Source organism: Hemicordylus capensis, chromosome 1 (assembly GCF_027244095.1).
Source record: "Hemicordylus capensis ecotype Gifberg chromosome 1, rHemCap1.1.pri, whole genome shotgun sequence".
Classification (NCBI taxonomy): Eukaryota; Metazoa; Chordata; class Lepidosauria; order Squamata; family Cordylidae; genus Hemicordylus; species Hemicordylus capensis.
In genome coordinates, this window is record NC_069657.1 from 15,355,337 (window position 1) to 15,382,233 (window position 26,897).

At 48.0% G+C, this 26,897-nt stretch overlaps 1 protein-coding gene across 10 annotated transcripts in view; it reads right to left on the bottom strand.

Moving 5' to 3' along the window:
• Positions 1-3,885: 3,885 nt before the first annotated feature.
• Positions 3,886-26,897, bottom strand: part of ZBTB25 (zinc finger and BTB domain containing 25) — a 60,089-nt gene continuing 37,077 nt past the window's right edge. For 2 of the 10 annotated variants that reach the window (XM_053285720.1, XM_053285717.1), the window contains exons 2-3: positions 6,464-6,643; positions 3,886-5,858 (exon numbers count right to left, since the gene is read on the bottom strand). In XM_053285720.1, coding sequence (XP_053141695.1) covers positions 4,715-5,858; positions 6,464-6,636 — 1,317 coding nt within the window. In that variant the 5' untranslated portion in view covers positions 6,637-6,643 and the 3' untranslated portion in view covers positions 3,886-4,714. The other 8 variants (XM_053285721.1, XM_053285719.1, XM_053285718.1 and 5 more) reach the window with 8 other exon arrangements.

A 26,897-nucleotide genomic window follows, 5' to 3' on the forward strand; every position in this document is an offset into this window, starting at 1 on the left:
TACCTGCTAGGAGTTCCCTATGTAAGGAAGCATTCAAGAAATATTTCCCACCTGTAGTCTGAAGTGGTACAGTCCAGGCTGCCACCTCCGAACTCAACCCCCTTGTTCTGCAGTACATGCAGACCAGGCCAAATTCTCCACCTGCGAATGCACTCAGCATTCAAGTGCTTAGGTCCTCTTCCTCATGAAGATGGCTGAGATCTCTTCTGAAAGTTATGAAGTCTGAAAATTCATCTGCTAACTCACCAACCGCAGCTGTACTGTTCCAATAAAAAGGCCATTATCATTCTTTCTCAGACCAGTAGTCACAACACTTGAAAACAAGGGGTCATTTAGCAGACAACCACTGCCACAATGATCAGAAACATGTCCAAAATCTCCATCATCTTGCATTCCTTACCTACTTTTTCAAGCCGCAAGTAATATACAAAAGAGACTTCTGTCTGAACTGCAGCAGTGCAATTAAAAATAGTTTAAAAGGGCTGTATTTGGTCAAAGGACTATTACAGTCTGAGCCTATGCATGCTTACTCAGAAGTAAGCCCCACTGAATTCAATGGGATTTACTCCCTAGTAGATGTATATAGGAATCCAGCCTAGATTAGTTAATTGTATGGGTATTAATTAATGGCTGATTAATCAGTGAATTAGCAAAGTTTGTACTTTGTACTTGTAAAAGTTTGTACTTATAAAAATAATAATTCTGAAGGAAAAGGCAGACTTTATTATTTTTCAGGAACAGGTGTACCTATATAGTTAAGGTGAGTGGGCTTCAGCGTTCTATATTTATAAAGCCTAAAAGTGATATTCATTAGAGGAAATTTGGAACTGAAGATCTACCCTGAGGAGTGTAGTCTGGCCAAATTCCATAAATTCTGATGGAGAATGGACGGTTTATAGAAGTTCTAAAATTTTGCTTTGAAACGGAAGTCTCACAATGTTTGCAATTGTTTTTTTAACACTAAAATACATATTTTAAATTTCTCCGTTGGCTATGTAGATTATGTAAAGGTATGCCTCTAGCTAGTTTGGTGATAAACCTTTAAGTATTCCTAAAGTTGTAAGATTTCAAAGTTCCCATTTTAAATCATTCATTTAATTAAGAGGTGATTGATCTTGCAATTTGTGTCTATCTATGCTATGTAAACACACCCTACAGTCTGACATAAGCATTATTATTTGTGGTGATTCTCTTTATTTAGCAGGGGGAGAGTAATTGGCCCTATCCACTCCCAGCACAGCACCTTCAGTGACTGTTGCTGGTACATACCTTACATTTCTTTTTAGATTGTGAGCCCTTCGGGGATAGGGATACATCTTATTTATTTGTTATTTATCTATGTAAACCGCTTTGGAAACTTCTGTTGAAAAGCAGTATATAAATGTTTGTTGTTGTTTCTACATTTCTATCCTGCTCTTCCTCCAAGGACCCCAAAGTGGAATAAATGGTTATGTTATTCTCACAACAACCCTGTGAAGTGGGTTAGGCTAAGAGATAAGTGACTGGCCCAGAGTCACCTCATGAGTTTAATGGCTGAACACGCATTCGAACTTGGGTCTCCGTGGTCCAACACTCTAATAACCACTGCCCCACAGTTCTCTTACCACTTAGCCTTCATCCACCCACACTTCCCTTTGGTCTTTGGGTCCCAATCCTCCTCCTCTGAAGCTGGGCTCAATACAATATCAATGCTGAAGAGGATATATGTTTTAAAATTCTAAACGCTTAATTCTGACAGCCACACAGCTTATTTTAAACTGCAGAATGCAATCCTTTGCATTTAAAAAAACACAAAAACTGGTTTTGGTTTGTGTTTTGTTCTAATTCTCAGCCACTTTCAAAGCTGATCAACAAGCTCATGCAAAGTTTATGTTAAGCACCAGGGACCAATCTTGTGCATTTGCTCTGCATGTACCATTCTAAATATTTCATTTATTTATTTTATTTTATTTTATTTTTTAAGAGCTGGCCTGTTGTAAAGGCCAATCCTTGCGTTGCACTGATATTCTGAGAATTGACCAATCTCTCTTGCTGACTTGCACGGGCTGGTTTGGATGCTACTTTCCCCTTCAAAACCAGCCCACATGATTAAGAAGGGGGATGAGTTGAGAGTGCACCAGTCCTGACATCCTCCCAGCATGTTCCTTTATTGTGTGGAGGGGAGCTTAATCCAAACTGCCACTCTACAGGCAGCCCACATACTTATGAAATAAAGGGATGCACCAGAAGACATCAGAACATCCAGGAGTCAGGATGGGTGGTCCCAGTGCATTCCCCTTCCTAATCACATGGGCTGATTTGTGGAGGCAGGGGACACATTTAATCTGAACGGGCCCTTTGTAACCTCATAAGACGGACACTTGCCTCAATGCCTGACTGCCACAGTCTTCTCTCTCGACATACATATCCGTCAGTCTTGCTCCCTCTACATCTAGTCCATCACTACTAGCATACACCATTCTCTCCAACCCAAATGAAAGCATACAGGGAAAGCAGGGGGCTAGGTGGTCAATTTCCCTACAGTGCATCCATTTTGCCACAGCCTATAAAGGGAGAGGATTGGGGCTGGAAGTCCAAGGGAAAGTGTGGGTTCATGGAGCTAAGCTTTATATGAGCACATATGGGGGGGGGCATAAAACATGTTTACTGCTTACATGGCATAAATTAGGGTGGACACCTTGACTTACAATTTCTGCATGTTATAGTCTGAGTGAATTTGTAAGTACCTTAATTCTTCTCTTAAACCTGGGGTTCCCAGACTTTTTTTTAACAAGCATACCACTTTGCTGTAAACCTTCAGCTCAGGTACACTATAGAAATTTTAGTATGTATACACACATACACACACACACTTAAGTGTGACAAGGAGAAGGTCTTGTGGAAGGAGCTAGTCTTGTGGTAGCAAGCATGACTTGTCCCCTTAGCTAAGCAGGGTCTGCCTTGGTTGCATATGAAAGGGAGACTTGATGTGTGAGCACTGTAAGATATTCCCCTCAGGAGATGGAGCCACTCTGGGAAGAGCAGAAGATTTCAAGTTCCCTCCCTGGCTTCCCAAGATAGGGCTGAGAGAGATTCCAGCCTGCAACCTTGGAGGAGCCGCTGCCAGTCCGTGAAGACAATACTGAGCTAGATACACCAATGGTGTGACTCAGTATATGGCAGCTTCCTATGTTCCAAAGGGATACTAAAGGCACTGGCTCACATCCACAGTAAGCTACTCATGAGGAGTCATGAAATTAATGGGCCTATTAGTTTCAACCAGAGGTGATCTTACCCCCAGACTTCTTACCCCTGGGCCGAAGTTCAGGGCCTCCACACCCCTTGAGGCCCCCCCCAATCCTTTAATCTGTCCTGGATGGTGTGGTTTGTGCCTTCAAGAATCAACATGTGAAAAAATGATGCTTAACCTACAGTGGGGGCCGCTAAAGGCCTTTAGGTCCAGACTCCAAAGTTACCTAGGTGCACCTCTGGTTTCAACAGGAGTACTCAGTGCTAATTTTCTGAATCCTGTCAACCAAGCAGAGGGGAGGGATATGCTGAACTTCAGCACACAGGCAGCCAATCGGGAGCAGAGGAGGGTCTTCCCCCCACTGCAATGGGCACATCACTGAGGATATGTTGGCTACCAATATCTTTCCAGAGAAAATATAAGGTGCAGGTTATTACCTATAAAGCCCTAAACAGCTTAGGCCCTGGGTATTTAAGAGAACATCTTCTTCTCTATGAGCCCCATTGCTCACTGAGATCCTCTGGAGAGGTCTATCTGCAGTTGCCACCAGCTCATCTGGGGGCTACTCAAAGACAAGCCTTCCCTATTGCCGCCCTGAGACTTTGCCATGTGCTCCCTGCTGAAATAAGAGCCTCTCCATTTCTCACAGCTTTAAAAAAGTTTTAAAAGACTTTTATTCACCCAAACGTTTTAACTAAAATTGTGGTTTTAAATTGTTTTAATGTGTTAATTTTGGTTTTAATCTGCTTTATGTTGTTGTAAGCCGCCCAGAGATGCAAGTTTGGGTCGGTGTACAAATATAAAAATAAAATAAATAATAAAAGCTTCCAATCTTCAGATAGGGAACAAATAGCACAGCTGCAGCATGGTATGGAGGGAGACCTCTGTGTAGCTCTTAGGAGACGCCTGGGAACCTACTAGTACCTAGGGGTACTTGTAACCCCCTGTTGGGCATCCCTGTCTTAAACCATATTTTTTTATCCTAGGTCTTTTTCATTGTCCACCTATGTTGTAGCAGGCATCAGCTTAGAAGCTTTCTGTCCAGTTTAAGAGCAAAGAGTGAATGCCTATGACAAATCTGTGCAAGTATTAATTAGTACTTAATACTAGTTCTTAACACTAGTACTTGTTATAAGTACTAATATTTTTTTAAAAAAACACAACAGGTCATGTTTTAATCTGCTGCTCAATTAACAGGGTATCTTTTTAGTCAATCAAAAGGCTATTTTATTGATCAGTGGAGCTAGTGTGGGACTTAACTATGTCATTTTTGACTCCGAAGTGGTCTCCACCCTGCATATGCTACTGAAGTGGTGTGGGAAGCAGCCAAACAACTGAGGTAACACACATCAGGGCTGTCAACATTTCGGAAGATCACACAATTTCAAAAGAGCACACATCTTCAGCACTAGTGGAAGAGACAGAGATACACGCATGAATTCACAGCTAAGAACAAACAAGACCTAAGGGAGGGAAAGGAATATGCTATTCGACCAGTATGGTGTCAATGTTTTCTTGCGAGATGTCAGGATCTAAAACATTTTGAGAATCTACAAGAGCGTGGGTAAGGGCAGCACTCTTGATGGGGCTCTGAGTCCAGCTGCTGCCATACGGCTGAAACTTGGGAACTGCCCCACTGCCAATCCGCTGGCACCGGCCATATTTGAAGTGTTTGCCTTTGTGTGTGTACATGTGCTCCAGCAACTGGCTCTTGCGGAGAAACTTGTGACCGCATACCGTGCAGCTGATCTTCCTTTTCCGTGAAAAAGAAAAATTGCAGTTTAGCTCCATGGGCTCGGAATCTTTGGAAACCAGAGAAAGCTGGCCAATCGGCAATGGCTCTAGGCTGCTGCGGGTGGCATGTTCAGACCAGCACTCATTTTCTTTTGGCAGGAAAGAGCCGAGCCGGTGACTTTCAGCAGCTCCGCGGTTTTCGGTAAGGGGCGGCACCTGACCAAGGTCATTGCTTTCCAGGATTGAGGCCGGGACACCAAACGGCAGCGACCCGGACACGTGTGTAAACAGGTGCTCCCGCAAATTACTCCGGGATTCAAAACGCTCCCCACAGTACTGACACAGATGGGCTTTAAGGTTAGATTTAGAAAAGGTTGGAACTCCGACATCTGGGGAGGACGAGGTGTGGCTCTGAGACACCACTGGTTCTGGATCTGTCTTCTCCTGCTTTATAGTCACAGATGGCTTAGCGAGCTCCTCTGTTGGCTTGACAGCTGACTGGACAGAAGGATGAGAAATCTGCTGGTCCAAGGAGCCATCATCAAGCCCAATAGCCAGAGAGAGCTGAAGCTGTGGGTGGTCACCCTGACTAGTGGCTCTGTTACTGAGACCCGTTAGACTTTCTTTCGTTTGGAGGCTTTCCTTCGCAGGCTTGTGTGTGGTGGAGATCTGGATCCCATACAGGTTTGAAGACTGCACGGCTTCTGGAGAAAGCATCTGGTTCATTTCAATTGCCATGTGGGAAAGATAGTCAGCATGCAGGAAACGGATGCCTTCCTCCAGCCGGCTATGATTGACAGTCTGTTTGGGACCCTTCCCAGTGTACATTATATGTAGCAAGTAGCTGAATATATCGGGCTGGATGTCGGTCGGCTGAATCTTTATGCATTCGCTGCTTGAAACAAAGGTGAGAGTTAAATAAGCAAGTCATAGTACAATGTCATTTATAGAAGGGTGAAGATAAAATACAGCATCTGTAGAGCAACAAGGCCAGTCTAAAAGCACCCTCATCACATTCAAGACAAATGTATCTTTTCCTCTTCAGAGTTAAGTTCTAAAATGAACATTTCTGAAAATTTGCAGCAAATCTGGCTGTGGACAGATTGGTTAGCACCTGTGCCATCACCAAATCACTCTCCTACAATCCCCAGAGCAGTTCTGCAATTTTAAAACCAATTTTTACAGTGAGACATGAAGGCAGAGACTTATAAACATTCATGCAGCACTTAAAGCCAATCAATACTCCCTTTTATTGGAACGTTTGTACTTGGCAAATCTTTCTCCCACAGCCAATTAGAGTTGAAGACCAATGTGATATTTAAAGTGGATGCTTCACTTCTCAGCTTTGCAAGCTGCATGACAGACGTACATTCTAGTAAGTCAAACACTGGGAAGCAAGCGATAACTTAGGAGCGTTTGTTGCCTCCCACTCCCCCAATCAGAAAGCCCGTTTGAGACTGCTGCCTTAAATGCCCCTCAGAAGACCTGCAATTGCCTTACCTTGTCTGATGAATGAATATCATCTTAAAATAGTTTGAAAAAGCAGCCAGGACAGCTCTATGAGCTTTGAAATAGACGTCTCCAATTGCCACTGTGCAGTCACAGAGGAAACCAAACTCCCGTTGCATGTTCAGCTGCTGCAGAAGGATCAAACTATGGCTGGCTGTATCCATCGTGCGTCTAGGGGATAAAATGGGTTCTCTTAAAGCACATGCTCATTTTCATGTAGCGACGTAACCAGGAGAAAGGAGACACTGGCTTAAGAACAGCCCTGTTAGATGAGGCCCAAGGCCCATCTAGTCCACCATCCCGTTTCCCACAGTGGCCCGCCTGATGCCTTTGGGAAGCCCACAGTTGGAAGGCATGCCCCATCCCCTGCCGTTGCTCCCCTGCAACTGGTATTCAGAGTCATCTTGCCTCTGAGCCTGGAGGTAGCTTATAGCCATCCAGACTAGTAGTCACTGATAGACCTGGCCTCCATGAATTTTGTCCAAGCCCCTTCTAAAAAACAGCCAAACTGGTGGCTATCACCACATCCTATGGCAGAGAATTCCATAGATTATTTGCTCAAGAGGGATGTGGGCAAACTGGCTCAATGGCACTCACCACTCCTAGCACAGATGGAAGAGGTTCTACGCCAACAACAGTGTGCATCAGAGCAGCTGTGCCCAACTTATTTGCTCAGCTGCTCTGATGCACAGCATTGTTGACATACAGCCTTTCCTGCCTGCACTAGGAGTGGCTACAGAACCCACATTCCTCTTGGGTACATGGCTTGCTGCACAGTATGTAAGCTCCTGAGTCTCCCAACATTTGGTTGAAAGCAGTGTTCCCTCTAACAGGGATTCCCAAATGTTGTTGACTACAACTCCCAGAATCCCCAAGCAAAAGCCATTATAGCTGGGGATTCTGGGAATTGCAGTCAACAACATCTGGGAATCCCTGTTAGAGGGAATGCTGGTTGAAAGCACAAGATACTGTCGCTGACATGCAGACTAAGGCTGTCCTGGTCACACCTCATTCAAGCAGTCAGAATCAATTATTCAGCCCTATTTTGGCACATCATTGCGGATCACTCTGGCAACCACCTGACGCACTTGGACAGCTTCATTCTTCCAGAGCTATGGGAAAGGCACTTTAGCAAATTGTACAGAGGTGACAAAGTGGACCACAGATGCCCTCAGCTTAATGTAGAGCAGGGTTTCGTAACCTTGGGCCCCCAGATGTTGTTGAACTACAACTCCCATCATCCTCAGCCACAAAGGCCATGTCTGGGGATGATGGGAATTGTAGTCCAACAACATCTGGAGGCCCAAGGTTTAATCTCCCCTGAACTAATCGAGAACAACTCGGCAGGGTGAGCTCCCATTCTGGCTTCACTGTTTACCTATATTGACAAGCACGGTCCTAACCCTAGGGACTGGGGGCTAGGAGTCATTGTTCCCACCTTCAAAAAAGGTAGGAGGGATGACCCAGCAAATCATAGACCCATCAGCCTGCTCAGCACAGTTAGCAAGTTCTACGCCAGACATCAATACTGGAAACTAAGGGACTGGCTGGAACAAGAAAACCTCCTATCAGCGAGCAGGCCAGATTCAGGGAGGGACAATCCACCATTGACCAGTGTCTTATATTACAACATCTGAGAAATACTCCACCCACACCACAGTCTCTTTGTATGCAGCCTTCATAGGTCTCAAATCTGCATTTGATTCCATCACTGAAGCCAAACTGGGGGGAAATTGGAAACTTCTTTGATCGACCGGTGCCTGCTATTTCTCATTCGTACCCTTTACCATGACACGTCCTTGAAAGTTGGATGCAGCCCCCAAGGTCACTTATCAAGCGCTGTTCCATCCCATAAGTGAATTAGACAAGTCTGCATACTTGCCCTGCTCTACCTAAATGCCCTAGTGGGCCACCTAAATAACCTGGAATTTCACCCCATGGTGAGAAACGCAACTCCATTCCGCTCTACTCTGACGATATGGCAATTCTCTCAAGTAGGGGTGTGCACCGGACCGCGGACCTGCGGCTCGGCACTGGGGGGGGGGTTCCATTAAGGGCGGGGGGGGCTTTACTCACCCCTCCCGCGCTTTGCAAGTTTGGTGCCATAATTATTTTTAAAAATGCGCCGCAGAATTTCTCGTTGCTCGCCGCTCCTTCTTGACTTCAAAATCGGGCGGCAGGATACTTCCCTGCCGCCCCCGAAGCCCCCTCAAGCCATTTGAGCTCTTGAAATCTCGCCTGGACCGAGTGCCAAAGCGCTCGGGCGGGCGGCGGGGAGATGTCTGTCCGTCCGCCCGCCCCCTTCCCTGCCTTCTGCGAAGTGCAGGGAGCCTTCTGCGCGCGCGTGCGCAGAAGGCTCCCTGCTTCTGCGCACAGCGCGCGCAGAAGGCTCCCTGCACTTCGCAGAAGGCAGGGAAGGGGGCGGGCGGACGGACAGACATCTCCCCGCCGCCCGCCCGAGCGCTTTGGCACTCGGTCCGGGCGAGATTTCAAGAGCTCAAATGGCTTGAGGGGGCTTCGGGGGCGGCAGGGAAGTATCCTGCCGCCCGATTTTGAAGTCAAGAAGGAGCGGCGAGCAACGAGAAATTCTGCGGCGCATTTTTAAAAATAATTATGGCACCAAACTTGCAAAGCGCGGGAGGGGTGAGTAAAGCCCCCCCCGCCCTTAATGGAACCCCCACCCCAACCCTCCCGAACCAAAACCACCCCTTGTCCGGATCGGTTCGGAGGCCAGTGGAATGGCCTCCGAACCGATCCGTGCACACTACTACTCTCAAGGTTGAGACTCGGAAGGCTCAATACTGTAAGAAGGACCAACTGGAAATGAATTACCACAAACCCAAAACCATGGTCTTTGCCAAGAGACCAAAGACATACTCCTGGCGAATAAATGGCAACACAACTGAGCATGTCTTGTGCTTCAAATACCTGGGGGTGGTCTTCCATGCTTCTGGTACCAGGAAGGCTCATCGCAGCTATGTTGCCCAAAACACAGAGTGCTGCCACCATCCAAAAATTCTTCTGGACGAGGCTTCTGCAGCCCTTAAACCATCTGATGCTAAATCGCTGGGGCAACTCTCTACGGAGCTCAGCTAGGCCCCTTTTCCAACTTCATCCCTCTGGAGCTTGTCCAGTGACCGAATTTCTAAAGGCAGTATTCCAAGTACCCCGCTGTGTGTCTAATGCTGGTCTGTGAGTGGAACAAGGCCTGATGAAAGTGGAAGCAAGAGAATGGCTGGCCATAAGCTACTGGCTAAGACTATCCTTCTTCCCAGTGGGCCTAACCCCCTTAACGTTGGCAGAGTGGATTTGATTTAAATCACAATTTAAATCACTAGCAGGGTGGATAAAAATCAATGGTTTTTTTTAAAAAATCAAAAAATCAGATTTTTTTGATTTAAATCGGATTTTTTTGATTTTTTTAAAAAATCATTGATTTTTATCCACCCTGCTAGTGATTTAAACCGTGATTTAAATCAGTTTGATTTAAATCAAATCCACCCTGCGTTGGAGGATAGCCATCAATCCATATGGAAGCGAACCCTGTTGACGAAACTCATCACCTGGGCTCTCCCTTCCCTCCCTACTTTCCTTGGGTTACAAGCAGGTCAGAGCACTCCTTAAACAGTGCTTAATGGATGCGGAGTGCCAAACGGATTTAGGCAGGGCCCCAAACTTCCCTAACTCTGAAAGTCCAAGGTATACGGCAACACCTGCTGCAAATGTTATGCAGCTAGAAGCCCCTAACCACAGAAGGGTCTTCTCCTAGGCTAGCTGCAGCACCCTCTCTTCAGCTATGCTAAATGGAAGATATAGGAAGATCCCTTTTTTGGAATGCCTGTGCTCTTGCAATGCCAGGCAAGTTGAAACCACTGAGCAGGTCCTCCTTCACTGCTTATTTTTCAGAGACATCCACAACACCCTTATTCTCCCACTACTTACTAGGTCACCAGGCTGCCCAGGCCAATTCTATGTCTCCCAACTACTTTCTGACTGTAATCCCTTCGTAACACACAATGTTGCCAGGTTCTGCACAGCAAAGTGCAAAATCCATCGGTATCTGACCACCAGCAAGAGCTAACCAGACCCATATGCCATATGCTAGACCCAACAGCATATACCTGTGCTGTTGCTGCCTCCTTCCAGTTACTTAGTCCCATAGCATTTACTGTTGCAGTTTCGCTTTTTAGACAGCACAGAGCATCATCTTATATTTTACCTTTATTATGGTTTAGTTATTGCTTGATTTTATAGCTTTTTGCAGCTTCTTAGACTCTAGTTTTACAGCAATTTAATAGTTTTTATGTATTTTACCTTTATGCTAGTTTAGAGGTATTGCCTTAATTTTATAGTTTTATGTCACCACCTCTTAATTCTGTCGTTAATGAAGCTATTCTCATGCGCAGGCAAAACCGGGCTAAGAAAGCCCAGCCTGGTTTTGCCTGTGTGTATGCGCCACCAGGATCGTGCCCAATCCTGGCAGCACCTTCACGGCAAACCTGCCTTTAGAGCCACCCTCTTACGGGGTTAGGAGAGCGAGCTCTGAGTCATAAGAACATAAGAACAGCCCTGCTGGCTCAGGCCCAAGGCCCATCTAGTCCAGCATCCTGTTTCGCACAGTGGCCCACCAGATGCCGCTGGAAGCCACAGGCAGGAGTTGAGGGCATGCCCTCTCTCCTGCCATTGCTCCCCTGCAACTGGTACTCAGAGGCACACCCTTGAGGCTGGAGGAGGCCCACAGCCCTCTGACTAGTAGCCATTGATAGACCTCTCCTCCATGAAGTCATCCAAACCCCTCTTAAAGCCATCCAGGTTGTTGGTCGTCACCACATCCTGTGGCAGAGAGTTCCACAAGTGGATCACTTGTGGAAGATTCCTTTCCTAACCCCATTTTACTGATTGCCTGCCAGTCCCAGCTGGGGCTGGCAGATTGCAGGGCTCCCGGCTGGCTTCAGGGAGGGGGAATCCCCATAACGCACCACACACTTGCACAGTGCATCATGGGAATTCTGGGGGATGGGGCGACGTGTCCCAGCACTCCGACCCTCTGAGTTACTGGCAGAAGCTGGCAATCGTCTGGGCGGCTGATCCGGCCACCCAGTAACAAGAAGGAGATCGTCTGCAGGGGAGATAAGCTTTTCGAGGCTTTCTCTCCTCGCCCCTTCAAGCCCTTCTCACGGATTGTGAGAAAGGACTCATGGTTTCCACACCTTCTAGACACAGATTCTACAGCTTTTTAAATGTTGTTTCATAGCTTTCATGTTATTTTTACCTTATGCTGGTCAAAGACAGAAATAAAGATATTGATTGATATTAATGCTGCACTTGTTCAAAAATGAATATGACTGATATTTTATATACTGCTTTTTAACCAAAGTTTCCAAAGCAGTTTACATAGATATAAATAAATAAAATGGCTCCCTGTCCCCAAAGGGCTCACAATCTTTTTAAAAAACCAACAAGATAGACAGTGGCAACAGCCACTGGAGGGACACTGTGCTGGGGATGGATAAGGTGAGTTACTCTCCCTCTGCTAAATAAAGAGAATCACCACTTTTAAAACATGCCTCTTTGCTCAGTTAGCAGGGGATGTGGTGCCAACACCAATGCAGTGGCAGCACAAGGATGTTGCACTAGCTAGTTCTCCTAGGCAGGAGCCTGCCTTCTAGACTAGCGTTATGCTAGTGCAAGGAAGTTGCACAAATCAAGGAACATCTGTTCTAGGCCTGTTCTTGAGTCAGTGGAAGATGCTGAAGGTCTTCCATTAGCAATTGTGCAACATTGTGAAGCACCACAGTTTTGCAAACTTATGTGTGCAAACCTTCTCTTGTTGCTCTAGCACAATACTAGACAGGATGTCAGGCCCACTATCCTTGTTGGCTAAGTATAACACTTGCACAAGCAGACGAAGAGTGCAAGGGATTAAGAACATAAGAACAGCCATGCTGGAGCAGGCACAAGGCCTATCTAGTCCAGCATCCTGTTTCACACTGTGGCCCACCAGATACCTCTGGGGAGGGGAGCATACAGGCAAGAGGTGAGGGCATGCCCTCTCTCCTGCTGTTGCTCCCCTTCAAACTGTTATTGGGAGGCATTGTGCCTCTGAGGCTGGAGGTGTCTCACAGCCACCAGACTAGTAGCCGTTGATAGACCTGTCCTCCATGAATTTGTCTAAGCCCTTTTTAAAGCTATCTAAATTGGTGGCCATCACCACATTCTATGGCAAAAAATTCCATAGATTAATTATGTGCTTTGTGAAAAGGTACTTCCTCTTGTCAGTCCTAAATTTCCCGACCTTCAGTATCATGAGGTGACCCCTGCTTCTAGTGTTGTGAGAGAGGGAGAAAAATTTCTCTGTCCACCTTCTCCACTCCATGCATAACTTTATACACCTCGATCATGTCTCCCCTTAGTCACCTCTTTTCTAAACTAAAGAGCCCCAGGTGCTGTAGTCTCGCCTCATAAGGAAGGTGCTCCAGGCCCCTGATCATTTTGGTTGCCCTCTTCTGCACCTTTTCCAGTTCTACAACATCCTTCTTGAGATATGGTGACCAAAGCCGTACGCAATACTCCAAATGTGGCCGCACCATAGATTTGTATAAAGGCATTATAATATTAGCAGTTTTATTTTCAGTCCCATTTCTAATGGCTCCTAGCATGGAATTAGCCTTTTTCAAAGCTGTCGCACACTGTGTTGACACTTTCAATGAGCTGTCCACCATGACCCCAAGATCTCTCTCCCAGTCAGTCACCAACAGCTCAGATCCCATTAACGCATACTTGAAGCTGGAGTTTTTCATCCCAATGTGCATAACTTTACACTTGCAAACATTGAACCGCATTTGCCATTTTGTCGCCCACTCACCCAGTTTGAAGAGATCTTTTTGGAGTTCCTCACAATTCATAGCGGATTTCACTACCCTAAATAGTTTAGTGTCATCTGAAAAACTGGCCACTTTGCTGGTCACCCCAACTTCTAGATCATTTATGAACAAGTTAAAGAGCACTGGTCCCAGTACCAATTCCTGGGGGACCCAACGTCCTACCTACCTCCATTGTGGAAACTGTCCATTTATTCCTACTCTCGGTTTCCTGTCCTTCAACTAGTTACCGATCTACACAAGAACCTGTCCCCTTATTCCATAACTGCTAAGTTTGCTCAAGAGCCTTTGGTGGGGAACTCTGTCAAAAGGTTTTTTGGAAGTCCAAGTATACTATGTCAACTGGATCACCTCTGTCCACATGCCTATTGACACTCTCAAAGGACTCCAAAAGGTTAGGGAGGCAAGACTTTCCCTTGCGGAAGCCATGCTAGTTCTCCTTCAGCAAGGCCTTTTATATGTTTAGCAATTTTGTCCTTAAATATATTTTCCATCAATTTACCTGGCACTGAAGTTAAGCTGACCGGCCTGTAATTTCCCCGATCGCCCCTGGATCCCATCTTGAAAATCTGAGTCATATTGGCTACTTTCCAGTCCTCTGGTACAGAGCCTGATTGTAAGGACAACAGGTTACATATTTTTGCTAGGAGATCGGCAATTTCACATTTGAGTTCCTTCAGAACTCTTGGTTGGATTAGGGATATGCACGGAACCAGTTCAGAGGTCCTTTATGAGGTTAGAACGGCGGGTAGTTCCACTGGTTCGAAGGTGGGGAGGGGACTTACCCCGCCTGCCGTTCTTCCCCCCGGAGCTCTGGTTTTCCAAAGTCCATGGGGTGGCAGCATACCTCCCTGCTGCCTCATTTGCCCCCACTGTCCGGAATTAAGCGGAAGTATTTGGTGGGCTTGTGCGTGCCAGCATGCACACGGCAAGGGTGGTTGTGCAGGTGCACCAGATACTTCTGCTTAATTCCAGACAATTGGGGCAAATGGGGCGGCAGAGACCCATGGACTTCGGAAAACCAGAGCGCCGGAGGTGGAAGAGCGGCGAGAGGTATAAGTGCACCCTCTCCTGCTCTTAAAGATGCACCCCCTCCTCCCCGCCTTCAAGTCTCCCTCACCTGGTTCCATGAACATCCCTAGGGTGGATGACATCTGGCCCTGGTGATTTGTTGAATTTTAGTTTCTCAAGACAGTTTAGAACAACTTCCCTTGTCACCCCAAAGAGGCCCAGTTCTTCAGCTGCTAAACCTGAAAAGCTCAATTCTGGAGAGGGTATGTGGTCAGTGTCCTCCACCGACAAGACAGATGCAAAGAACTCATTCAGCTTCTCTGCAATCTCCTTATCCTCCTCAATAATCCCTTTCACACCCTCTTCATCTAAGGGGCCAACCGCATCCCTGGCAGGCTTTCTGCTTCTGATATATTTAAAGAAGTTTTCATTATTCCCCTTGACACCTCTAGCTATATGCTCCTCAAACACTCTTTTTGCATCTCTTATTGTCTCCTTGTATTTCTTTTGCCAGAATTTATGTTCCTTTCTGTTCTCTTCATTTGGGCAGAACTTCCATTTTCTGAAGGAAGTCTTCTTCCCTTTAATAGCTTCCCTGACTCTACTTATTAGCAATGCTGGTGTCCTCCTGAACTTGGTGGCACCTCTCCTCCTTCTTGGAATACATTCCAACTGTGCTTCTAGTATCGTGGTTTTAAATAAGTCTCATGCTTTCCGGAGTGACTGACCCTCCTGACTTTCCCTTTCGACTTCCTTTTTGCCATTTTTGAGCCGTTTCCTCTTCTGAAACCCAACACATTTGTGTTGGACTTCCTTGACAATTCTATTCTGGATTCTGCCATTCTGACCAACTGTGCAACTACGCTACATTTTTGCACATGTGTTACTTTGTTCAGTGTGCTAGTGCAGAGTTAATCTTTATGTTTTCCTACAACATTAATTTCGTAGCTACTTGTTACGCTTACTTAAAGTATCTTGCCTTCCTGCTTTTCAGCATCCAGTTCACAAATAATTAAAATCTAATTAACAATCTTAAATTCAAAATACAGGCTCCAAAACCAAACCACAGAATCTGGATTAAAAGGAAAACAGCAACAGGAGAGCAATAAAACAACCAGCCATTAAACGCTCAGCAAAATAAAACAGATTCAAGCTGACATCTTAAATAATAAGTACCACGTAAATGCTGTAAATGCTTGTCGGGGAGGGTGTTCCATTTGTGGGGTAGCCCTAGAGTGACACTACACCAATATCCGTCACAGTGGTGCCCAGAACAGGCAGTGGATGGACACAACCAGAAGTATGTAAGAAAAGTAGGGGGTCCAGCCCTCATAGGGCATTGTTGGGGGCTAGTGGCGAATGCTCCATCCCGCAGAACAAAGGACAGTCTAAATACTGGAGCCAGTGGGTGTCACGGTGTTAAACTTGGTCTGCAGGGGGGAGAGACCCAAGTTCAAATCCCAGTTCAGCCACAAAGCTCACTGGGTGACTCTGGGCCAGTCACATCTCTCTCAGCCTAAACTACCACACAGAGTTGTTGTGGGGATAAACATAACCATCTACACCGCTCTGGGCTCCTTGGAGGAATAGAGGGGTAGAAGCGTTTAAATAATTAAATAAAATTTAAAGCTGTTGTAAGAGTCAAAGGAAAATGGTCACAGCCTGCTGGAGTCCTATGATCCAGCTAACCAGTCCCTTCTATCAATGGGGGGCGGAGGGAGGCAGCATTCAATGGGGGGTGGGGGGAGGCAAGCAGGCTGCCAGGTCGGTTGCTCTCTCTCCTGCAAGCTCTCCACTATAGGGAGCTGCCTTCCTACTAAGTCAGACCATTGATCCCTTGTCTACTCTGACAGGCAGCAATTCTCCAGAGTCTTAGGCAGAGGCCTTCCGCCATCACCTGCTACCTGAGGTAGGAGCCCTTGTAACTATGGCTGTATCTTCTACTAATGAACAGAGGCTGTGCCGCTGTGATGAGCCATTACCTGGGAGCAATCCCCCCCCCATTCAACACAGTGGGGCTGCTTACTCCCCGCGTAAGCAAACATCACTGCTCCTATCGCCAAAGCATCTGAAGCGACGCTAGGCTTCCCCCCAGGCGCGCCCCCGGCTCTCATGCTGCATGCAGGCAGGCGGCTGCGCACCCAACTCTTGCAAACGACTGGAGCCCTTTGCGCCTAGCTCGGGGATGCCCGCCGCGGACCCCCGCCCGAGCCGCTGGGCTGCAATGCGGGGGCTGTGGCTGGAGCGCGCGCGCGTGGGGGGGGTTCGTGCGCAAGCGAGCCTGCAAGCGCGGCGGCCTGGCCTGCGGTCCCAGAGCTGCAAGCTGCATGCACGTAGAAGAAGCCCCAGAGCCCTCCCGGCGCCGGCTCCCCAGTGCAGCCAGGGGAGGGAAGGGAATTGCTCATTCGGCTGGCTCGGCCGCCGGCCCTCCCTCGCCCGCCTTACACAGCTCACAGCCCGAGGAGAGCATCCGGGCAGCGGGCAGTCAGTGACACCCAGCCCAAAGAAGGCTGCAAAGACGGGCCAGAGCTCCTTACCCCAGCAGCAGGCCCTCCGTGCATGCAAGTGGCAGGCGGCGGCTGAGGACGGGGACGCGCGCGTTTGTTTCGCGTGCACACACACTCGCCTCCCCCGACCCGAGAAGGAGCAGGGAGAAGAGCCCCCTCCCGTGACGTCACACTTGCCCCAGCGGCTGGCTGGCCCGCTGGGCACTACTTCTCTGTGCTTTGCGGCGCTGCAAAGGAGAGTCCCCTGAAACTGCCGAGGGGGAGGGCTGGCGCCTTGCTCTGACTGGCCTCGGAGCCAGACCGGTTGGTTGGTTGGTTTTAAAAATGCTTCCCTCTCCCGCAGTCCCCGCCCCACGCCGTTCTTATATGGTGCGGAATCTCTGCTGTGGTGGAAGCCGTAGTACTATAATTCACCTTTCAAGAAGAGTTGTTGTTGCCCACGTGGCTAATGCAAAGGAAAGGACCGTGAGCCTGAGCGAAGTGGGATGATGATCCGCGGCCTGTTTACTCGGGAGTAAGTCCCAGCACAGTCTTTGTTCAGTTAGGGCTCACTTCCAAACGTGTCCCGACGGGTGGACGACCACAACCGTATAGCGCAACCTAGGTTATATGTTTACTCGAGAGTACTGTTGTTAAGTCTCACTCTGTTCCAGCCTATTCCGTGTTGTTCTTGTTTAAAGCTATGCAGATGGAATATTCAACGCATTCAAAGGTGCAACATGAAAACAACAGCAAAATATTAAAAGGCCAGGTGACCCTTGCTGAGTGAACAAAGAGGCGCCTTTCAAAGTGGGGACTCCTTTCTATTTAGCTGGGGAGAGCAACTGGCCCTAATAGCCAACCCCAACACAGCACCCCTCCAGTGGTGGTTGCTGCTGGTGTCTATTTCTTTAGTCTGTGAAGTCTTTTGGGACAGGGAACTACCTTTTTTCTTTTTCTGTGAAAACTGCTTTCAGAAATTTTGTGTTGAAAAGCAGTATATACATATTTGGAGGAGGAGGAGGAAGAACCTATGGTGCGGCCACACCTGGAGTACTGTGTACTGTGTACAATTTTAATCACCACATCTAAAAAAGGACATTGTAGAACTGGAACAGGTGCAGAAGAGGGCAACCAAGATGATCAGGGGCCCAGAGCAGGGATTCTCAACGTTGGGTCCCCAGATGTTATTGGACTTCAACTCCCATAATCCCCAACCAAAGGCCACTGGGGCTGGGGATTATGGGAGTTGAAGTCCAATAACATCTGGGGACCCAACGTTGAGAATCCCTGGCCTAGAGCACCTTTCTTATGAGGCAAGGCTACAACACCTGGGGCTATTTAGTTTAGAAAAAAGGTGACTGCGGGGAGACATGAGAGAGGTCTATACAATCATGCATGGTGTGGGGAAAGTGGAGAGAGAGGAATTCTTCTCCCTCTCACAGAACACTAGAACCAGGAGTCATCCCATGGAATTGATTGCCGGGAAATTTAGGACCAGCAAATGGAAGTATTTTTTCACACAACACATAATCCACTTGTGGAATTCTCTGCCACAAGGTGTGCTGACAGCCAACAAACTGCATGGCTTTAAGAGGGGTTTGGATAACTTTATGGAGGAGAGGTCCATCATCGGCTACTAGCCAGAGGACTAAAAGCCACCTCCAGCCTCAAAGGCAGGATGCCTCTGAGTACCAGTTGCAGGAAAGTAACAGCAGGAGAGAGGGCATATCCTCAACTCCTGCCTGTAGGCTTCCAGTGGCATCTGGTGGAACACTGTGTGAAACAGGATGCTGGACTAGATGGGCCTTGGGCCTGATCCAGCAGGGCTGTTCTTATATGAACATAGGAAGCTGCCTTCTACTGAGTCAGACCATTGGCCCATCTAGCTCAGCATTTTCTACACAGACTGGCAGCAGCTTCTCCATAGTTGCAGTCTGGTGTCTCTCTCAGTCCTGTCTTGGAGATGCCAGGGAAGGAGCTTGGAATTGGAACCTTCTGCATACTAGCTAGCTAGCAAGCAAGATCAGCCCCTTCCCCTAAGGGGAATATTTTACAGTGTTTTATTTATTTATTTTTATTTATTTATTTTCACATTTTATATCCTGCTCTTCCTCCAAGGAGCCCAGAGCGGTGTACTACATACTGAGGTTTCTCCTCACAATAACCCTGTGAAGTAGGTTAGGCTGAGAGAGAAGTGACTGGCCCAGAGTCACCCAGCTAGTATCATGGCTGAATGGGGATTTGAACTCGGGTCTCCCCAGTCCTAGTCCAACACTCTAACCACTACACCACGCTGGCTCACATGTTTACGTGTAGTCTCCATTTAAATGCAAACCAGGGCAGACCCTGCTTAGCAAAGGGGACAGTTCATGCCAGCTATCACAAGTCCAGCTGTCAGTCAATATATCTGTTGCCTGAGGAGGGGAAGGACACTATATTGCCCCTCATCAAAGAACAGCATATCCCAGCAAGGTGAAGAAGGGCAGGTCGCCCTGGACAGCAGAGTGGTACCTGTGGTGGGTAGGATTCTTGCTGCCCCCTGCACCCTTCCCTCCATCTGCACCTGTGGTGACCACCTCACCCTGCCTCAGGGAAGGGTCTCCCCAGTAGTAGAGAGCACTGAAACACCCCTGAACAAAGTAGTTGTCAAAGGAGCAGGACAATGATGGCTGAGAACAGAAATCCATTAAGGAGTCCCGAAGAATCTGCCAACATTCTGGATGGCTCCTTTTGCCCAGGAAGAAAGTCCCCATTTCCCAATTACTCTGCATCTCCCTGGTCGATCACGGGCCTGATCGTGGCTCTTATGGCAAGTGGCCATTGTGGTGGAGGAGGATGGGAGTGGTGGTCCAGCAATGTCTGGGAGCCCGAGGTTGGGAACCTCTGCATTAGGGAATGCCTTCTTCTTCCAAGACTGTGTCTTGTTCAAGGGCATCTGCAGAAACAATTCTTCAGTGAGGGAGGGAAGGTGGCCAACATGCTGTGCAGTCAATCCACCGCTAGCATTTCCAACCTGCTGCTGTGCACATGCAAGGCAGCCCCCACAGTGCTGTGCAGGTGGGGAGCTGCACAACAACCTACACCAGCTTCAGCAGAGGAGAGAGGAAGGGAGAGTTCCACCTGCCCTGTTTCATCCTGCCCTGGAAAGTGGTGAGTAGAGCTTGTGGTAAGTGCCAGCAGCTGACCCCCTGCTTTCCTGAGGCGCTCTCTCTCTCTTTGAGAGCAACCTTGCTGTAGCCCTTTGGGCCTCCTGCATCATTCCCTGAGCTGGCAGTATAAAACAGCACGCTGCCCTGTGGGTGGCAGCCAAAGGGGGTCACCCCCTTTGGGAATCGCAAGGGCTCCACTCTGCTCGTTGGGAAGAACATTTTTAAAATAAATAAATAAATCTGTTTTAATGATGTGCCTGAGTGAGGATGTGAACCTGGGGAGAGTTGTGGCTGCTTCAGTTAGAGTGATTACAACGGCAGGTATTTATTTATTTATTTTTATTTTTTACATTCTATATCCTGCTCTTCCTCCAAGGAGCCCAGAGCGGTGTACTACATACTTAACGTTTATCCTCACAACAACCCTGTGAAGTAGGTTAGGGTGAGAGAGAAGTGACTGGTCCAGAGTCACCCAGTCACTTTCATGGCTGAATGGGGATTTGAACTCAGGTCCCCTCAGTCCTATTCCAGCAGTCTAACCACTACACCACGCATGTCTCACATCAGAAGAATAGAAGAGCCGTGGCTCAATATATTATCCAGACCATTACTGTATCCAAGCACCAATTCAGGACAGTCATTGCTTCACCTGCGCCTGATGAAAAAGGGAGATACAGCTGAGTGTCATCTGCATATTGATGACACCTGATGACACAGCGTATACTTGAAGTTGGGGTTTATCATCCCAATGTGCATCACTTTACACTTGCCAACAATGAACTGCATTTGCCATTTTGTCACCCACTCCCCCAGATCCTTTTGGAGCTCCTCACAATCCATTTTGGATTTCACTACCTGGAAGAGTTTGGTATCATCTGCAAATTTGGCCACCTCGCTGCTTACTCCAACTTCTAGATCATTTATGAATCAATTAAAAAGCACCGGTCCCAGTACAGATCCCGGGGGACCCCACATCTTACTTCCCTCCATTGTGAAAACTCTCCATTTATACCTACCCTCTGTTTCCTGTCCTTCAACCAGTTAGTCAGTCAGTCCTTTATTACAGTCATGGACCAGTGCATAGCTAAAACATACATACTTACATGCTTACATATAAGAAAAGAGACTCAGCATAATAAAATGGACAGATTATAACACAATAGCACAAAGTTAAAATTAGAACAGTTATGGTGAACTCCAAATAGGTCTGACTGAATACCGCACTCTCCACTGCAATCATGAAACAGGAATCACAGGGGAAGGAAAGAAAAGAACAGAACATTATTGAAAACCTGAGCGGATGGTGCAAAAGATATGACAATACCTTGCCATTTTGATGATTAGGTTGTCATCAGAACTGGACAATAAGAACTTCAAATAGAAGTCATACAAGTGCCCAGGAAAACGTTGCAACAAAGGGGACACTAATCTTAAGTGGGTGTCCCTATAAAAGTTACAATGAAGTATGGCATGTGCAATTGTCTCCACTTGACCAGACCCGCAAGGGCAAAGTTGAGCAGAAAAAGGGGTACCTTTAAATCTTCCCTCCATGGCAGCAGATGGAAGCGCATTAAGACAGGCGAGCATCAGAGCACGTCTAAATTTGGGGATGGTAACTAGACTTAGATAGCTAGCTGGTTTAGTGTTGAAGATTTGATCCCCTAGAAAGATATTCTTAGGCAGAGAAGCGACTTCTTCCTGCAGTTCCATGTCCATGATACGTTGTTTAATCTCAATCCTGGCACGATCATATCCCAATGTTATAATCTCATCCTGAGAGAAACCATAGTGAGCCAATCTGTCAGCAATTTGGGTCTGCCACTTAAATCAGAAACAATCAGTCTTAATAAGGGGGGCCAGTCCTACGCAAGAGAAGACAAATTTTAACCAAAATAATATGATAGTCCTCCAATAGCAAGTTTCCAATCTAATCATACCCACCTCTCGTCTAAGCGCAGCATTGGGCACACATCGGGGGACTAACAATATAGATCTCAGAAATTTAGACTGCAGGGTTTCTAAAGCCATAAAGTTGCTGACAGGTCCTATTTGGGCTCCGTACAGCACTTGGGAGTGGACTTTAGATACAAACAGTTTAACTGCAGCGGGGATGTAAGAAGCCCCCCTCGAGAAATGAAAAGAGGTAATAAGGTTCGTGGTTGACTGTGCCGTCAGCAATGTGGATTTGAGGTGGGCATTGCGTGAACCTGATGACTGAAAAACCACTCCTAGATATTTGAAGGAGTTGACCTGTGCAATCCTGTGGCCATTGATGGACCAACAATATTGCCTAGGTCGTTTGGCAAAGACTAGGACTTTGGTTTTTCCATAATTAATCTCAATGGACTCTTGGGAGCAAAATTTTGAGAGGAGACCCAAAGCACGTCTCAAACCAATTGGGGTTTGGGACATGATTGCCATATCATCCTCTCTAATAAAACGCTTGGTGTCCGTCCGTGGATGGACACCAAGCGTGCATTTGTGCCTGCCTGTTCTGGGCATGCGCAAAGCGCATGCCCAGAACAGAGCAGGGGAGCCGCGAACGTCAGCACCCGGCAGCCATGTTGGGTGGCCAGAAGCGGCCGCCCCGAAGAAGCCGGGTAAGCGGCGGCGGGGGAAACTGGCCGAGGCGGCGGCAAAGCCGCCACCTCGGCCAGAGGACGCGGCGCGGCCCAGGCGGCGGCGGAGCCATGGCCGAAGCCTGGCCGCACCGCCGAAGCCGGGCGGGGGGAGGAGGCGGCGGGGGAAGCCGGCCGAGGTGGCGGCAGAGCCGCTGCCGAGGCCTGGCACTGCCGCCCTCCCAGCTGCCCGAATCCTCCTCTCCCAGCCCCACGGACGGTCATTATGCTCCCAACTCTGTGGACGACGACAACGCCTCCATGGCAGTTGCCGTTGCCCTTCTTCGCCCACCGCCACGAGAGGGAGAGGAGGAGGATGCGCTGCCAGACTGGCTGTGGTTCCTTCGGCCGCGCTGCGCCCCCTCACAGCGCCGCCACTGAGCCCCGAGAAGAGCTGCTGCTTCTGGCCCGAGCCTGAGCTGGCGGCGGTAGCGGCAGCAGCAACAACAGCAGCCCTGAAACAGTCCGCCGCCTCGCCATGCCCGCCAGCCTCGCGTTCTTGCCCGTGCTGCCGCCGAGAAGCCAGGGAGTGGGCTCCGGCTCCGTGTCTCTGCCCCACATGGCTAGCAAGGTGTTGCGTCTCCCTGCGCTGAGCTCTCAGGTTAGACGCTGCTGACGCTGCCGTATATTCCTCTCAGGTTAGACTATGAAGAGGCGCCGGTGAGGACAGTATTCCCAACCCAGAAACTCTCCACTTTTAGATTCACTGACTGTCATCGCATAAAGTATAAACAGCTTTACATCAACTCTCAGTGCAGCAGTGGGGCAGACTATGACTGTAAGGAGCACGCTTTAAATAGACTTTTATAGCTTTTAATTTATCAAAGAAAAAAATTAGCACACTTTGTGGCAGCCAGTGAAGAAATTTATTCATTAGGAAGGCATTGGTTTCCTGTCATTAAAACTACATCATGTCCTTTTCTATTAAACTTGAACTGGAACTCTATTTCTATTAAACTTGAACGGAGCTCCTCTCGTTAGCAAGGCCTCCAGAAGACTGAAGGCGCTTTGCGCGCGCGCACATGCGCGCACCGCAAAGGACGCCGGAGGCCCGGTCTACCCACCGGGAAAAGGCCGGGTAGACCGGGCCTCCGATCGCCGGAGGCCCGGTCTACCCGGCCCAGCAGGGTAGACCGGGCTTCCGGCGATCGGAGGCCCGGTCTACCCGGCCCTTTCCCGGCGGGTAGACCGGGCCTCCGCTCGCCGGAGGCCTGGTCTACCCAGCCCGGCAGGGTAGACCGGGCCTCCGGCGATTGGAGGCCCAGTCTACCCGGCCTTTTCCCGGCGGGTAGACCGGGCCTCCGGCGTCCTTTGCGGCGTGCGCATGCGCGCGCGCGCAAAGCGCCTTCAGTCTTCTGGAGGCCTTGCTAACGAGAGGAGCTCCGTTCGGTAGCTCCTCTCGTTTACTTCAAGCATTGGGTAAGGAAACACTCGGGCGGGCGGGCAGCTGGGAGGGAGGGCTGGCTGGCTGGCGGGCGATGGCAGGGGCACCCTTAATCGTTAATCTGCTCGGGGGGGCAGCGGTAGCGGCTGGTTTCCAGCGCCCCGCTTTTAAGTTAAATACGGGCGCTGGAGGGGGCCGAAGAGGCGGGAGGGGTAAGCAAGCCCTCCCGCCCTAAAAGAAAGGGCCCCCCGTCGGTGCCGGTCCGGACTGGGCCGGACCGTGCACATCCCTAGATCTAGCCGCCTCAATTAATTTGGCCCAATTTTCTCTGGCAGATTTAAATTTCTTATCTCTAATTAGCTGTTTGTATTCTGATTTTTTCTTTGAGACCACCTGCTTGGAGATTAGCGAGGGAGCAGCCACATGGCTTTTAAAGGCCCTTACCAAATTTCTTTTTGCATTCAGGCAGTCAAAGTCGAACCACAGTTTAGATGAAGCCTTGAGATTATTTGTAGAACGAGACTTAACTAACACAGGGAGTAGAAGGGCCAAAATATCATGGTAATAGGCAAAAATGGAATCCCTCTCCTGCATAGTACATGGGGCTAATATCGCCTCTCTTAAGCCACTAGCTTTGTCTGAATTCAATATTGCAGAGAAGCGAAAAGCACATTCTTCTGTCCATTTGGCTCGCGGGGGCCCTTGCTCCAGTTCTAAGTGGGACAACTGTCCATCCACCAAATGGATTGAGTCAGTCGACCATAAGCATAACTCAAGGGGGGAGTGATCACTTTCCGGGCAAGGAACCACCCGAAAAGAGCTGACTCGCGAAGCTAAATTACATGAAATTGCCATGTAATCAATCAAAGAGGGGTTGGAACCAGACCAATGGGGAAATTCCGCGGGAAAATCTGTTATAACGGAACCATTGAGGAGATGGAGATCCTCCCTATGGCATAAGGATAAGAGACAGAAACCACGGATATTATACCTAAGGTCCTTGGAGTATCTTGTAAGCAAGGGCGATGGTATAGGGATATCGACAGGATGGTAATGGAATTTATTGCAAAGAGTGTCATTATCAGAGCACAAGCGAGCATTAAAATCACCAGCCATTATCACAGCGGCCCCTGAGTAGGCTGCTCGAGTAGAGGCTATAAAGGCCTCTAATTTATGCCATACCTCGTCTATATTTGTACAGGAACCAGCTGGTGGTACATAAACATAAATCACTATTATATTAAGCGTTTTCAGGGTAATAAGAACGGCAAGTGCTAACAGATCCAATTGCCCAATTAGGGACACTTTACCCCTAAACATGGTGGAGATAAGAATGGCCAAACCCCCCTTTGGCCTACCCCTTTTTGTACCTGATACAGCATCTAAAGAGTGTACCAAATAGCCAGACAAAGAGATGTTACCAATAACCCATGTTTCCTGTAGCAAAAGGATGTCAAAGCTGCTAATAAAGGAGCGGAAATCTAAATCAGAGAGCTTGTGTTTCCAACTGGCCACATTCCAGGAAAGCACCCTGAGTTGCGCCATGAACCCCGCAAGTCAATTTTGTTCAGGGTGGGGACACTCTTTGTCCAGAGCAGCAGCACTCTCCTGCACAGGAGGGGATCTTCGTAGAAATTCACAGTTAGTAGGCGAAGACATGTCCAACAGAACATGTGGTGTTAATGCAGTTTCCTGTGTAGTGTCAGCTGGTGGATCACAGAAAGGATTGAAGTCCCCTCGAGCAGCCCGAGCATCTGAGGTCCCCATGGGATTGTTTATGGAGGGCATATGATTAGGGTCCAGGGTGGACAGTAAAGCATCAAAGTGCGGATCAGTAAATATGCCTGCCCATCTATTTTTTCCCAACAGAACATTCTCTTGAATGGCTATATCAACCAGCTTCAGTAGCTCCGTACTATATTTAGAAGCGTGAGAAGGTTGAGAAGCTTGTGTGATGCTGAGTGATTGCGGCTCAGAATGAATGGGGTCGTTAATTGTCCGAGTTGAAACAGGGATTGAAGCCAAGGCATTTTTTCCTATGTTGTTTCCCAGCAGAGCCAAATTATCCACAGTCTCGGGCAATAGTAAAGGACTCTCACGTAATTCAGGAGAGATTATATCAATGAGATCAGGAGATTCATTAGGTCTAAAAGAGTTAATTGCAGCTGTGGCCGGATAGATAAACAGCTCTTGCCTCCCTTGTTTGAGTTCAGCCAGCTGTGAAGACTCAAAGGGAGTGGAGTGTCCTTGAGAGTCAATAATGTTGAAATAGTCATTTGCAGGGTTCAGGCTGTTAGCTGCACCGAGATATGGGTATGGTCTGGCGTGGGATAAATTGGTCTTTTGTGCTCTCTCTTTGGTCTTCTGTACATAAAGAGGCATTGGCTGGAGATCAACAAATCATCTTTGGGTTCTAATGCCGTATCTGGCCAGTAGCCGGTTTGAGCGAAGCAGCATTGAAGGAAACCTTGCAGATTTGAATGTGATCATAATCCTTTGATAGGAATTAAAATCAGGAAGATAATTGTAATGAACTATATCCTGATGTGCAATAAAAGAATGGGTTAAAAGTCTCAAAGAGCGAAGCATGGCTTCCTTGTGATGCCATTTAGAGTAGTTTATGGTAGTTCTAGGAATCAGAAGCGTAATACAATTTGATTGCAAAACATAACAAGACTTGTTAATACGTTTCCGTGGAGACACAAACACAGGATCTCTCGCCCCCATTTGCTTGGGAGGGGGACTAGATATGATAGCACAATTGCATTTGGGGGGGGAGCTGCTTTGTCTGGAAAGTTTTTGTTTGCAAAACAAAAATAAAGAGTCCAGTTTCTTTTCAAGAGAATGCAGATTTGGCAGCATAAGTTTAAGAGTATCTGCAGTAAGATTGCAG